This window comes from Apteryx rowi, unplaced genomic scaffold (genome assembly GCF_003343035.1).
Source record: "Apteryx rowi isolate R43461 unplaced genomic scaffold, aptRow1 scaffold_34, whole genome shotgun sequence".
In the NCBI taxonomy this organism is placed as follows: domain Eukaryota; kingdom Metazoa; phylum Chordata; class Aves; order Apterygiformes; family Apterygidae; genus Apteryx; species Apteryx rowi.
In genome coordinates this window covers 1,906,644-1,920,261 of record NW_020449863.1, presented here as the reverse complement: position 1 = coordinate 1,920,261, position 13,618 = coordinate 1,906,644, and the positions used below count along the sequence as shown (strand labels likewise).

At 42.0% G+C, this 13,618-nt stretch overlaps 1 protein-coding gene across 1 annotated transcript in view; it reads right to left on the bottom strand.

Moving 5' to 3' along the window:
* Positions 1 to 483: 483 nt before the first annotated feature.
* Positions 484 to 13,618, bottom strand: part of PKDCC (protein kinase domain containing, cytoplasmic) — a gene marked incomplete at its 5' end in the record, with an annotated part of 38,032 nt that continues 24,897 nt past the window's right edge. Inside the window, 2 exons of the mRNA XM_026072243.1 lie at positions 484 to 1,737; positions 4,661 to 4,834. Of these exons, the coding sequence (XP_025928028.1) occupies positions 1,652 to 1,737; positions 4,661 to 4,834 (260 nt within the window). The remainder of the gene's footprint in view (positions 1,738 to 4,660; positions 4,835 to 13,618) is intronic.

Genomic DNA, 13,618 nt, shown 5'->3' with positions numbered 1-13,618 from the left:
ATTTCAGCGAATTGCTAGAAGTTTTGTTACTGTATCAGTGACCTCAGAGAAACTGCGGTGAGACAAGAACTGTTGCTGACTGTGTCACTGTCAGGCCACCTCTCCTGGGTAGGAGAGACCCCAAACCACCATTTAGCCCTATGAGTAATTACTTTAGATTCTCCTCTAATCCTCTCCCCGTTCCTAATACTAAATTGCTAAAATAATGCTAAATGCTAAAAGACTGGTATTGACATGACTCAAACCATGGAGCATGAAAGGCTGCTAAAGCATTGTCTTCTAATGGTCACTTGTTTCGCTACAAGCAAACGCGTAGACAAGGCCAACATTTGCCTCCAGAAGCACACCACACCCGTCAACAGAAGTCGCTGGAACAACTTAAGTTCCTTCCTGAAAAAATACCTCCTGCTTAATACAATACATTATGTCTTCACAGGATCTAGGCATTTCTTTACAACACAGAAAAAACATGTATGAAAGAAATTGTATTTATTTTTTATTTATTTTTTACAAAAATAAACAATTTAAGAAACAAAAGCACTTTTTTTTTTCCTGACTGTACAAACTACAAAACAGTATGACATTGGTCACTTTAGCATTTACTTTATTGCTTTCACTGAAAGCAAATTCTCTAGGCACACCATGCCTATAAAATGCATTTTATATAGAATTAAGGCTAGCATTCATTTGCCATTATTAAGGTCATTTACTTCATTCACTCTAAGAATTAGCAAGCAGTGCCTTAGAAAACCAAGGATTTGATGATAAAAAATATGAATAATTGCAAGATATTCATCAAAATAGTACTGTTTCACCAGATGGATTGCTTTCCCAGTCTGTCAAAGATGTGGCTTAGTGAACAATTCAAACTTGATTCAACAAAAGTCTTAAGCACAGGCTTAATTGTAAGCATATGCTTAGGCCTAACCCTATTAAGCAAAGCACTCAGCACTTGGGTAAGCCCCTACCCTTTCAGTGGAACTATTCATATGCTTATGTGATTTGCTAGACCTACAACATGGCTCTTTTAAATTAAAAATGAAACTTTATGATAACATTTGAAGCAAAAATGAAAATTAGCTACAGTCTTGCAATTGTAAACATAACCAATTCACTGAGGAAGTACTTCATTTTGACAAATAAGTTGGTCTTGCATATTTGATAGCTTTAACACAAATGCTGATTGTCTTCAGTAACGTTTGATATTTAGCCTTCAAACTGGTATGCTTCAGTAACTCTGATGTGATTGTACTTGCCCAAATAAATATCAATGCAGAGGATGCAGACTTCTCATAGAAATGATCAACTTTCATCCCTGTGCAAATATGCACAGGTTAGAAAAATTATGCTAACCTTGGTTGGAAAAGCTAGAGCTGCCAGCTGATTTATAACCAAAATTATACCCTAACAGTGTATCATATTTTGTATTTTGCTTTGTTTTAAAAATCACATTTTCAAAATGTTGTTTTATTGCACATTCATCCTGGTCATGCAGGTTATTTCTTTAAAGTTTTGTTTAGCACTCTATAGATTAGAATGAGTAATAGTGCAATTATCTCTCCAGCCACAGCCATCTTAAACATAACAGCTGCCTATATTTATACACAAACAGCTCTTGTCACTCATGAGTCAAACTGAGCCACTTTAGCTGTCAACCTGTCACTTTCACATATGTTATCTTGTCAGGATCAGGCACGATATGATTTGAGGCCATCTTGAAGAAGACAAGCTGCCGACCTGAACAGAACAGGAAAGGGAGGAAAAAAGGGGAAAAAAAACTAATTAGAAGCGATGAGCCCATTGCCTATTTTGAAACACTGACATTTCATATTCTTTAGGCAACCCAAGACTAAACTCCTTCTTAACTTTAACTGGTATAAGATTAAAATGCTTTCATTTAAAATTACACTGAATGTCCCTTGGTTTCGGTATGTTTACTCTTACGTAATTATGATCAAGATATGGCTGCACATAGCTAGCTCAATGTAAATGAGGGAAAGGTCTTAAGATTTTGATACAAATTTCACATCATCTTTAAAAATGTATTTAAGGACTCTCCCACCGAAATAAATGAGCTTGGGTTCAGGGCTTAAATGAAGGGCATTCATCTGACTGTACAGAAGCAGTATCATCTTTTGCTTGGATCTTTACAAAACTGATCCGTGCAATGTGTTAGGCATGACTTTCCTTGAACTATCTATTGCTGATCAGTTTGTAGCTCTGGGTTTTAAACAAGCTATAGCAAGGTTTGACTCCTCATACAACAAAACTCCAGCAAGATATGAACAGCCGGGGCAGTGTAGGTCACCTGCCACATAGACATCCAAGTCCAGTGAGCTGAAGTTAATGAGGTTTCACTCACTGGTACTTGTGGGACCCATAGTACAGGTCTTGAGTCTCCCCACACCTAATGAACTGGCATCTTATTCACATCCCTCCCTCCACCTAGATGAGCACCTGCCATGCCACGGACCCTGACCGTGATTGACTCTCCTTGGCAGAGAGGCCACAGAAGATGTTTGCTACAGCTATTCAACCGCTGCCTTCATGCTCTCTAAAGTCCAGAAAATCAAATGCTGTTTACTCCCAGCCTGCTTCTCTAGGGGGCTCCCATAGCACTATTTCCTTAAAAAGTATCACATGGCAAACTGGATGCCTGGACTACTGACCAAATTTCCACTCCAAATTTCCACATTTCGGGGACTCAAGTGCTCATACATCAGGAATGACATGGTAAAGCTGATGATAAATAAGATTTACAGTATTGCTACTCTGACTCATTTGCTTTTAATATTGTAACAGGAAACAGGACCTGCTCTAAACTTCCTATGAATTTCCCTGCACCGTAAAATTTTTTTTTTAGTATCTTAGTTAACTTCAATGGTCTCACTATAGATAGTCTGACATGATAAGCTAATAGTCACTGGAAAGGTTAATATAAATTAGCTTTTTCTGGGGTCCATGGAGGTCTCTGTTCACATCTCTGGGAAGCACAAGAAATTCAGAAAGCCATAGCAGTACACTGTCTAAAATACATAGGAAATTTCTGAAGTTTCTACTTATTTGTAATGCTTTCAGAGCTGGCAGCCGGCACTGAGAAAGAAACACATATTTATATAAGCCTGGCTTGGTGTATATTTATGTTGCTCACCTAAGCACAATGAAAGCATCCAACTGCACACAGGATATATTTTGAGCTAAGGTCTCAGTTTTACAGACAGAAAGATAAGTCTTAGTGCCTAAGTTACATGCCACACAAGAAGTCTGTGGCAGAGTAAGGACTTAAATCAGCTTTCCCAAGGTTTGGCTAGTATCAGCCATCATTCCCCTCAGAGACGGGAGCAGGGGAGCTGACCTGGCCTTAGCAAAGGCAGTCCTGGGCAGGAAGGCAGCTCTGCCTGGGTGATAACAACACACAGCACTCACTGGATGCTAAAGGCTGCAGCACACGTTTGAAAGTCCACCACCAGTCATCACAGAAGAAAAACTGGCTTCAGTGGGAGTTTTATCTTGTGTGAGGACTACGAAGGAACATGGATTTGGTCTGGAGTACCTTCTACACACAAATCTGTCTTACTTCATTACACTTCACAAGGTGCAGTCACCTCACAGGGACGTTGTAGGTGGATCTGGCTGGTGCTGGCTGCAGGGAGACGCAGCTCGGCTGGGCAGTGGCAAGAGCTGCAGGTTAGGAGCCCCCTGCTCATCCACGTGGGATTCAGCCCCACTCAACCTCTAAGCCGTCCTGGACCTGCAGCTATGGGGGATTCTTAGCAGACACTTGTAACATTTCAGTTTCTCAGATTACTGTGTAGTTCCTTGAAATAGGCCTAAGTCTGGTTCAGAAATAGTGAGCCAGGGCCAATTCTGCACTAATGTAAATTGGCACTGACTGACTGACTTCAGTGGGACCACACTGCGACTACCAGGCCCACAAAACTCTTGGAAAATGTATTTATCTCTTCAAGCAAGCTATATTCCGTTAGACAAGACAAGAAAATGAGTCGTGGTGGCAAGTGGGATTTCCCCCTACAAAGTTCTTTGTAGCCACGATACAGAGTGCTGGGCACTTCCATTTCTCCCTGGTTTTAAACACTCCTTCCTTGCTGTCCTTCAGCCAAACCCATACTGAGAGAAGCACACCATTCCCATCAGAAGCAGGGCTTCGCCTACATCAGTCGGAAAGTCCCAGCTGGTTGGATGCATGGGAGAACCTGTTTGGTTTGGTGTCAAACCACAACCACCATATGGATTGGAAAGATTTATCTAAATCCAGATGTTGGGCCATGTCCTGCACATTTAACTGCGGAAACAAGTCACGGACTTTTGTTGTTGTTTCTGCTGCTGTATTTTAAAATAGTTTTGGACCCCCCAAGCTGGGGAACCCTACGGCCCATGTGCAGCAGCCCTCGGTGCCAGCTCCTTGGAGTCCAGGCACAGAATCCCCTCTCCCAACAAGGCAAAGAAAAGCCCACCAAGAGCCAAGCTCTGCTGAAGCTGAAGCTGAAGCTTCAGAAACTATCCCATTTCTGGCCGCTGATGGTGGCTCCCATGGACAAGCACAGCAGTTCCTCCAACTGCATTAAAACACTGCTTCACTTAAAGCAGCCAGAATATACGACTCAGCTGCTGTTTCCATTGAGCAGCATCCATGACCTACCTGTCCAAGTCGTCTGGTTAGTTAAGACAAAAGCTTTACACTGGGAGTAGCTGTCACAGATCTCAATGGCTTCGTTGACATCAAACACAGAGAGGAGGCAGCCCTTATGATGGTAAGATGGCCAGCATCTGTAGTTCTCATCAGGAATAAAAGCTTCAGGCACCCGTTTGTACTCTGCAATTAACCAGAGCAAAGCAATCATTTCAAAAGCTCTAGCAAACTGATTCTGTTTTTACCAGGCAAAGTTTATTATAAAAGCTTAGGAATGTGATGGAAAAGGTGAACAGCTAGACCAAAGCAGCCCCGTTTTAGTCCCAAACGTGTTTATAGCTCTGCACCTTACTTTGCTTTGCCTTTTTTCCTTTCTTCTTTTCACCCTTTTTTTCCCAGAAAGTGTCTGTAAATAAACAGTCTGTGCACAAAACGCTTTCCCCTTCCCCACTGTGCAGACGAAGCTTTGATTTTATTAGGAGTTTTACAGGAAGAATGTCCCTTTGAATAAACAGCATCCACTTGAATGAACTGACTCAGTTACTTCTTAACAGGGAGCAGGATTGTCAGGGTGAGACCCGACCAGGCGTTCCCAGCCCTCCCTCTCAGTTAGAAGAGCAAGCTATTTCCCTCCAGCCCCTTTAGAGAAGGAAGAAAAGACAGGCTTTTAATTAAGCAAACTTTTTTGCTTGCTCAGATTAGCACAAAGGGGGAGTTGCTTGATGGGCCTCTGAGAGAAGAAAAAAATGTACACGAGCATGTCAGCTTGGTTCTTGCCCAGTGCCTCGGCTCTGCCCGCGGATTACTCGTCTCCTTTGGCTGCCGTTCAGTCTCCCCGGCCTTTATGAGCTCCCCCTTGTTCTCTGTGCACAGCTCCTCTCCGTTTCCCAGCTGCTTAGGGGGGGGTTCTCTAATGAATGCATCAGCAAATTTAACTAATCATTTATAAATATTTCTACTTAGCTCCCAGGCACATAAATTGATGGTTCCCTCCCATCTCCCCACCACCACCCTATTCAAAAAAGAAATACATTCTATATTTCTTCTAATTGTATCTATTATGGAAATTGGAGCTGCCTGCCCTGACTCACAGCCTATTCTTAAGTCACTTTGGTACAAGCGTTTTCTGCCTAACATTGTGGATTCAGCCTGCTAATATTTCAGGCAGCGCATTATACAAACACCACCAAGTCAGAGGCCAGCATGTCTACCAAATTCTAAACTACCAGTATTTCAATTACGAGAAGAATTATACAACAACAAGTGTTCATTCACACCACACAGTCTGAAATAGTGTGAAAGAAATGCAAGTGAAAGAAATGCAAGTGAAAGAAATGCAGTAAATGCACTTTTTCTAAGTGTAGCTCGTTGAAAGTATCATAAGACACATTCACCAACAGGAAGCTAAATCAGAGCTGATCATGTCCCACTTAAATCAAAGGCACAAAAGCTTAACTCCGAAAAGGCAGACTCACACTCACAAAGGAAAAAACAGAATCAAAAAGTAGTTTCACTTAGAAATGTTCATTTCACTGCCAAAAATATGCATACATTTCTTCTGAAGAAAAGTAGCTGCGCAAATCAGAACTGCTACTGGCTGGATAGGCAATGTCCCGTCTTTTCCTAACTTCTGTATAAACCGTATGATGACAATAATTATGGAGTGTAGCTGAATAATATTCTCATATCTCTGTAAGATAACTGCTGAATATTGTACCCTACAGCCAAGGTCAGTAAAACGATGGGTGCAAATGAGATGCAAAGAGTACCAATTCACCATTGTCTGCACCATATATAACCATTTATACCAGTGTATATGACAGGTTGACTGGATATAAAATGTGATCATTCACAACTTTTCTTTGTATGACTGCAGAAGTGCCACATAGCAATGAATTGCACCAAACCCCATAGCACAGCCACAAAATGGTAACATTGACTGTAGCAGAAGAAAATGAACGCATCTCACTAACTCACAACGTTAGCAGGGATCATGTCCCAGCCCCTTACCGAAAGCACTCCTCTGAGCTCGCCCGGCTCCCAACAGCAGTGACTAAGATCAGGCTGCAGCAGCCCTTGGCATGCAGTCAGGTATTGACTTAGCCAAGCAGCCCCAATGCCACATTATATATTTTTCTCCATGTAAGGCAGGAGCCTGTCTGAACGGCCCATATTTTGAATTACTGTCCACTCCTTAAACTCCTCTAGTTACAGCTATGCCTCTTAATATGCCTATAGTACTTTCCTCCCTCTCAACACTCTCTCTTCCTATTACAACTGTTACGGGTTAGACTCTCGGCTGACTTGAACAGATTTCAAAAGTGCAACAGTGATTTACATGAGCTGAGTTTCTGTCAGAGGTAGAAGATAAAGTTCTCCCCTTTTATTGACTTTTCCAAGGTGACTGAGCCTGGTAAATCATTTGGGCAGCTTGGAAACATTAATCAACATTAATTGGAAACATTAAGCAACAACTGTGATCATGAAAGTGAGGTCCTGGCTTGTGAGTTCAAGAGAGGAAGTAAATCTCCAAGATGGTATTTAGCATGTCCTCATCTTGTGAAGAATACAACTGCAGTCCTTCCCCTCCTTCAACTCCCCGTTAGGCAGGGTGGCAGCGTTGGCCAGGCCCTAAAACAGGGAAGGCACCCTGATCTGCAGTGATCRCAGGGTGCAGTACTCACAGAAATCATGTAGCATAACCAAGTTAGTACCTGATAGTGTGACCAACATACAAAGAACACTTCCCTGGAGGTGAAATCACTGTTTCTGGCACAGTTCTGCCGGACAGGTAAAGATGAAATCCCTGAAGTCTAAGGGAAAGCCTAGAGGCATATGGCCTCCACAAAGACAACTTTGGCAGCTCCCCCAAATTGGCACAGACCTCGGAACACCTGCAGATTTGGGGATTTGAGCCTCCTGCCTATCCTGCCTGCTGGAAGTTTAGCAGAAGGGGAATGCAGCAAGGGAAGCACCAAGACAGGACCATCACAAGTTTCGCTTTCCATCATGTGGTTTTTCCCATGAAGAAGGAGCTGCACCGGCATCTCAAGTGTGAGTCACTGTTGCAGCACCACCCAAAGAGACCAGTAAGTTAGTTTTCAAAACCCACATTCACATTTGGAGCCCTGAGAGCCTGATCCTACATTCACCTGGACACTCGACACGAGAGACCATCCACCCCTGCTTCCACCAAAGTCAGCAGAAACAGGAGCATGACCAGACCTTTTCATGACAGAGGAAATGCCAGCTAGCTTTGCTGTCAAAGCAAGGACCATATGGCTGAAAAGGAAGAACTAGCCACATCAGACACCCCTGAACTTCCTTTTCTGCACACCACTTTTCTTCCTACCACTAGCATAATAAGTCTTACAACGTTTTTCCTTTAATCATTCTTTCATGTTCTTTTAAAAACAGACGTGTAGAGCTGAGCTACTCACTAAGTACCAACTGTGCTGCTGCCTGATGTGGCCACGCAGGAGAAAAGCAGGAAGGCAGCTCCTCTGCCTGCTTGTGTGGCCCGCRGAAGAGAGGCCCGCAATCACCACACATGCACTCAGGGACTGCTGCCAGCAGCTCCTTCCCCTTGGAAGCACCTCTCCAGAGGGATGGCAGAGAGGAGCAAAGAGCAGGCCCAGCCACGGCCCTGCATCCTCTCCCACACTCCCAAATCAGCCCGGCACTCCCACCTCCCCGGGAAGACAATATGGGGCATCCTCTTAAACTATTATTATCACGAATGATTCCCCCTCCCCTCATGCTCATGCAGAGACGCCTGGAGGCACTCTCTTCCAGGCACAGTGCTGTCCATGTGCCTTTTACATCCTCGTGAATGCTTCACACTGAGCCTACAGAAATCAGAAACTCACTGCAATACCGACTGAGTGCTGGTCCGAGGAAGCTGCATCTTTCTTCAAACTTTGCTTTATCTCGAGTATGGCAAGGTAGCTGCCTTCCTAATTTGCAAAGTAAGGCAAATATCTCTGGAATCTCTTGTTTGCACTGAGACAAATTAGGGAGCTGACCCTTTAGCCCTTATTTGTACAAGTTGTGAAGAAAGAGACTTTTCTCACATAAGGTAGGAGGAGAAGGAGGAAGGGCATCTTGAAGCATGCCCCTTTATTAAAATGTGTCCCAGCAATGACAGGCACCTCTTGCTTTACTTGCACTCTGTTAGCAGCAGTCAGCAGGAAATAAATGTTCACACTGTGTATGTGTGGCCACGTAGCCCTCAGTCAAATCAGGGCTGCATCAGCTCCTGAGATACAAGTCCAAATTATACAGGAGGGAAATGCCTAATCTGCACGAGATATCTAAACACATGATGAATCCAAATGTTGATACTCTTTGCACTAATTTAAAGGGCTATTCTCCTCTTACGCAAAATTTGCTCAATAATCCATTTCAGTGAAGCAGACCCAGAGCCCTTTGTTTCATGCTTCTGAAATCCTGTAGAGCCTTCACGGTGTGCTTTGAAATATGCATTAGCACAAAAATACTATAGCACAAACTTATCTTATGTTACAGACACAGAGTAAATCAAATAGACATTAATGCCAACCATATCAAATCTCAGCTAAAGCGCTGGGCTTCCCTTACACCTTTAAATGATCATCCTGGTCACTACAGTGCAGCTACTTGCCCAACTTAGCAATACTCCACCAGTTTAAAGACAGCTCTAGCTCAGGATTTTGTCCTGCCAAGACCTGAAACTTACTTAAATGGAGCCCATGGAATTTGAAGGCTCACAGCAGTAAATCACATCATAAAAAGGTCAAAGTTCTGGTCGATTTCCAGACTAATGGTGTTTAAAACCAATAAATACTTGCCTAATACTATAAATGCAGCCATAAATTTACACTTTTGCATACATATACGTAGTCTGACACAGAGTATATAAAGTCTATCACAGTAATGGCAAGGAGTAGATCAGAGAAATGCAAGACGTTCTTACCAATATCACAACCAAAAAAGAATCCTTTTTTCCATCTACTGATTTTGTGAGGATTGAAGCAAATAAAATATAATGCAGTGGGCCTGATCTTGATGTCACTTATGACAGATTTACTCCAGCTTAACAGATGGGAGCTGATTCGTTGCTCATAATTATACAAATAAATCTGAGTAGGAAACATTTTTCCTGCCACATAAACATTTTGAAATTTCAAACTAGCTACCTATGCGGAATCTAGGCAAATCTCAAAATTTTTGTTTTCAGATTTGTTTAATAGTTTTTAAATGGTTTTTAAAGTTTACTCTGGTCAATGAAAACATGCTGTTTCAATCATTCCAAAATCGTCCATTTCCAAGTCAACCTCTTTCTTTAAAAAAGTAATTACAAGCTAATGGGGACCACGACACAATAAAAATAAATCAACAATTGAATCATAAAACAATCTTTGTATTTTGTATTTTCTTAACTTAATAAAAAAGAAAACCATTGAGAAAATGTCCTTCCTGTGAAAAGTTTCATTTTCACTGAGTTGAAAATTTCTGTTTAAAAAATATTGTGTTGAAAACTGCTCAGCCAGTTCTCAACATGAATCAAGAAACTTCCACAAAGTTGTACACAGAGTCAGTGTAAGTGAGATCAGAATTAAGCTTCTTTGAGTGAATTCTATCACTTCCCCTTCATTGCAAGTAGCAAGAACAAAATTAGGCTGATCTGCACAGCTATAGCCAGTGCAAAATGAGCACCTTTTCATGACAGATAAAAGGGGCATCTTTAAAAACAATCTGCAGCATCACTGACCAGTGCAAGAACTATAAAAGAAAAGCAATGCTTAAAAATCTTAACCCATCAAAAATCACCTGTGCTGTCCCAAAGCCAACTATAATCTATAAACATACTCATTTTCGCCATACTAGACTGAATCATATAAATAACTCCACAAGTATATTATAAATTATGTGAAACCGCCTGTGGTTTCCCCCTTTTAGCTTGTTTGAGTCACCCTAAATCTGATTTTAATCAGTCCTAATGACCGTTTATTTCAGCCACAGCAGCCAGATTGCATTTTTACTACCAACTACAGCTACTAGTTGGAAAATTGCCCAGTTTTCTTTTCTAGTTATCACCTGCCAATACACCATGGGTCAATGACACAGATGCAATAATGTTCATCCTTGAAACAGAAATCGTGTTACTCCTTTTCCTCCTTCCTCTTTTCCTCCACTCTAGCATAAAACAGACAGTTGAATCTGTATTTTCTTTGAATTGCTTTGCTTGCAATTAAGCAGAAAGACCCTGAACCTGCCAATCTCAGTTAAATGTGGTATTGAGCAGTATTTTGCTATACAAACAGTTCCAATGACTCCCAGGGAGATTAAGGAGAACAGAATCAGATTCTAAATAGATAATAATACACTTATGTTTCAGTATGATTCATTTTATGCTCCACATGCTTCAATACATCACATTTAAACATTCTTCAAACAAAAGGCTTCATAAAAGCTTATGTACAGTTGTGCTATGGAAAGCTATTTTTTGCTATATCTGAGAAAATGACACACTAGGCGTATCCTGGGTGTCTCTGCTTTAAAACCTTTCTGACAAATCACAACTGTTTGGAAGGACAGAAAGGTCTGGTAGGGCATTTATTTGCCACAAGGCAAATTTGCCATAAGGCAAATAAGTATTGCTTCTCTGTGGGTTTTTTTCACTCTTCGGCTGCTTCATGCATGTAGGCTGCAAGCTAAGCAACACTGCCTTTTTATGTGCTCCTATCGCACATACAGTAGACCTACGTTTAAAGTGCCACTGAAACACAAATAAATGAGAATGACATGTTATGTTACATTATATTCCTATTAACATTGCACAGCTGGAATCTTTTCTGCCTTGCACACCACGATCCAGGGCCAGCTCACCAGCTTGCAGCTAGGGAGCCATTCTGTATCCACTGCCGTTTCTGCCACGCACACCTATTCATTGAAGACAACCATACCAAACAACTGAGTGCCAAAAATGTTCATAAGCTGCATTTGGCCCACTCGCTCATAAAAACAACGGTGCTGATGCATGAGTCAAAAGGTGCATAGGGTCAGATGTACATGTATGGGGGTATTTAAATTTGAAGATCAATGCCTGTGGTATTTAAAAAAGATCCTTAGTGACTTCGTTAGTCTTTTTCAAAGGAACTGAGGATCTAGCCCAGCAGCAAAAATTATTTTGCTGTAAGCTGCCAAGTTTGACCTAGAGAAGTTTAGCAACAGCAGACAGAGGAAATCAGAGCAGAACGCATTGCTTAATGAGTAGTGCACATTGTTTGCACGATGGTGGAGATGCACTTCTCCCACGTGAGCAACAAACAACCAGCCACTGTTCTCTGTCTGAAGGCTACAACCCCGCACTAATGACAAAATCAGTGACATGGAGGAAAAGCAGCACCTTGCCAGCCTCACGGTGGAGGTGAATGTTGGCTCCCTGCCTGATTTATACGCTGGGAGAAAATCACTGCCTGCTGCCCCTGCACCACCCTCCCTCTACCACTCAGTTGTGCTGGAGCGAACGTGTGCTGCCCTGCCGTGCTTCCAGCACCGTACGGGGTGCAATGGCAAACCCTCCCCGTACCCCTCTGCGTGCTGGGCATGCCTACCCAGTTAATATGAAAGCCTCCAGGCACGGTAGCGGTTAGAGGGAGGCACGCGCTTTCAGTCCCAGGTACCTTTACCCCTCAGCTCACCACAAAGCCACCCTGACATTCCTGGGAAAGGAACACAAAGCGCCCAAGCGCCAGATAAAGCAGGGATCTGGGCTGCAAGCGCTGCTCCGCAGCATGTTCCCCGCTGAGTCCGCACGCGCCTTCGGCAGGACGCTCCTAGTCTGAGCGTTTCAGCCTGCCATAGGATATGCAAACTATCTCAAACAATATTCAGCAACCTTGCAAAATTTCCCTCTCGCCCATGCACATGTGCACAAACACACACGCCCTACTTGACTCCAATAATTCTTGCATAGATTTACAATTTCCTAAGCAGGTTGCTATAGCGATCCTGCAGAGTATTTTTTCAAAACACTGTTGTACTGTAAATGTTTACAGACAGCATAATCCTGCCAAATTGTCTTAAGACAAAGGAAAACACAAAGTGTCTTTGCTTTCTGTCCAGCCTTCTAGCTTTTTTAGCATGGTGAATGTACTTTCAACTAACAACAGAGAATAATTATGCCTTTCTGTGGGCTTGCACAGCCTTAGGCCTGATAATGGGTCATCTATTAGCTTTAATGAATAACAAAGCTATCAGATTTACTAGCGTTAGCTGATTTCACGCATTTCTGAGTAAATTCTGAGTTAACTGAAAGGCTGGGGCTTAGCTCAAGGGCCAGACACCCAGTTGGTACAAATCAGTGTCAGTTGATTGAAGTAATAAAAATTTTGATACTGCAGCAGGACTTTTCAGATGAACATCAGTAGATTTTTTTTTATAGTCTTCTTAATCTTGATAACTAAAGGAACAATTTAATCATTTTAGATAACGTATGTGAAAAGAAATACATGGTTTCTGGTTTAATTCACATTCTTCTGGATTGCAGCAAGGGAGGCCAACAGTCAATGAAATATAAAGGTATTTGCTCATGGTGTTGTTTAAACACCATAATGTTCCTATACCAACATTAACAGTAGTGTGATTTATGATTACAGAACACATACATAGCTATCGAATGTCTCCCGCGCCTCTACTCTGTTTCTAAGATACTAAAGCAAAGTCCAGAGCATAATATAATTTACAGCACTATAAAATGTTTTACAGCTGAAGCACAGTGAAAGCTTAATATCCAAGACCTTCTGTAATATGACTATGTCATCTTGTTAAACTTTATTTATGGGAACACTAGGATTGACAAGAACTTTCTTCGTGTCACTTTCCTACTGATTATCAATATCACCTTCCACACTTCATGTTGTTCATAGGAGGAGGTCTTCCTTGCAAAAATATAAGTTCACATAGATAACAGCCTGTTTCCTA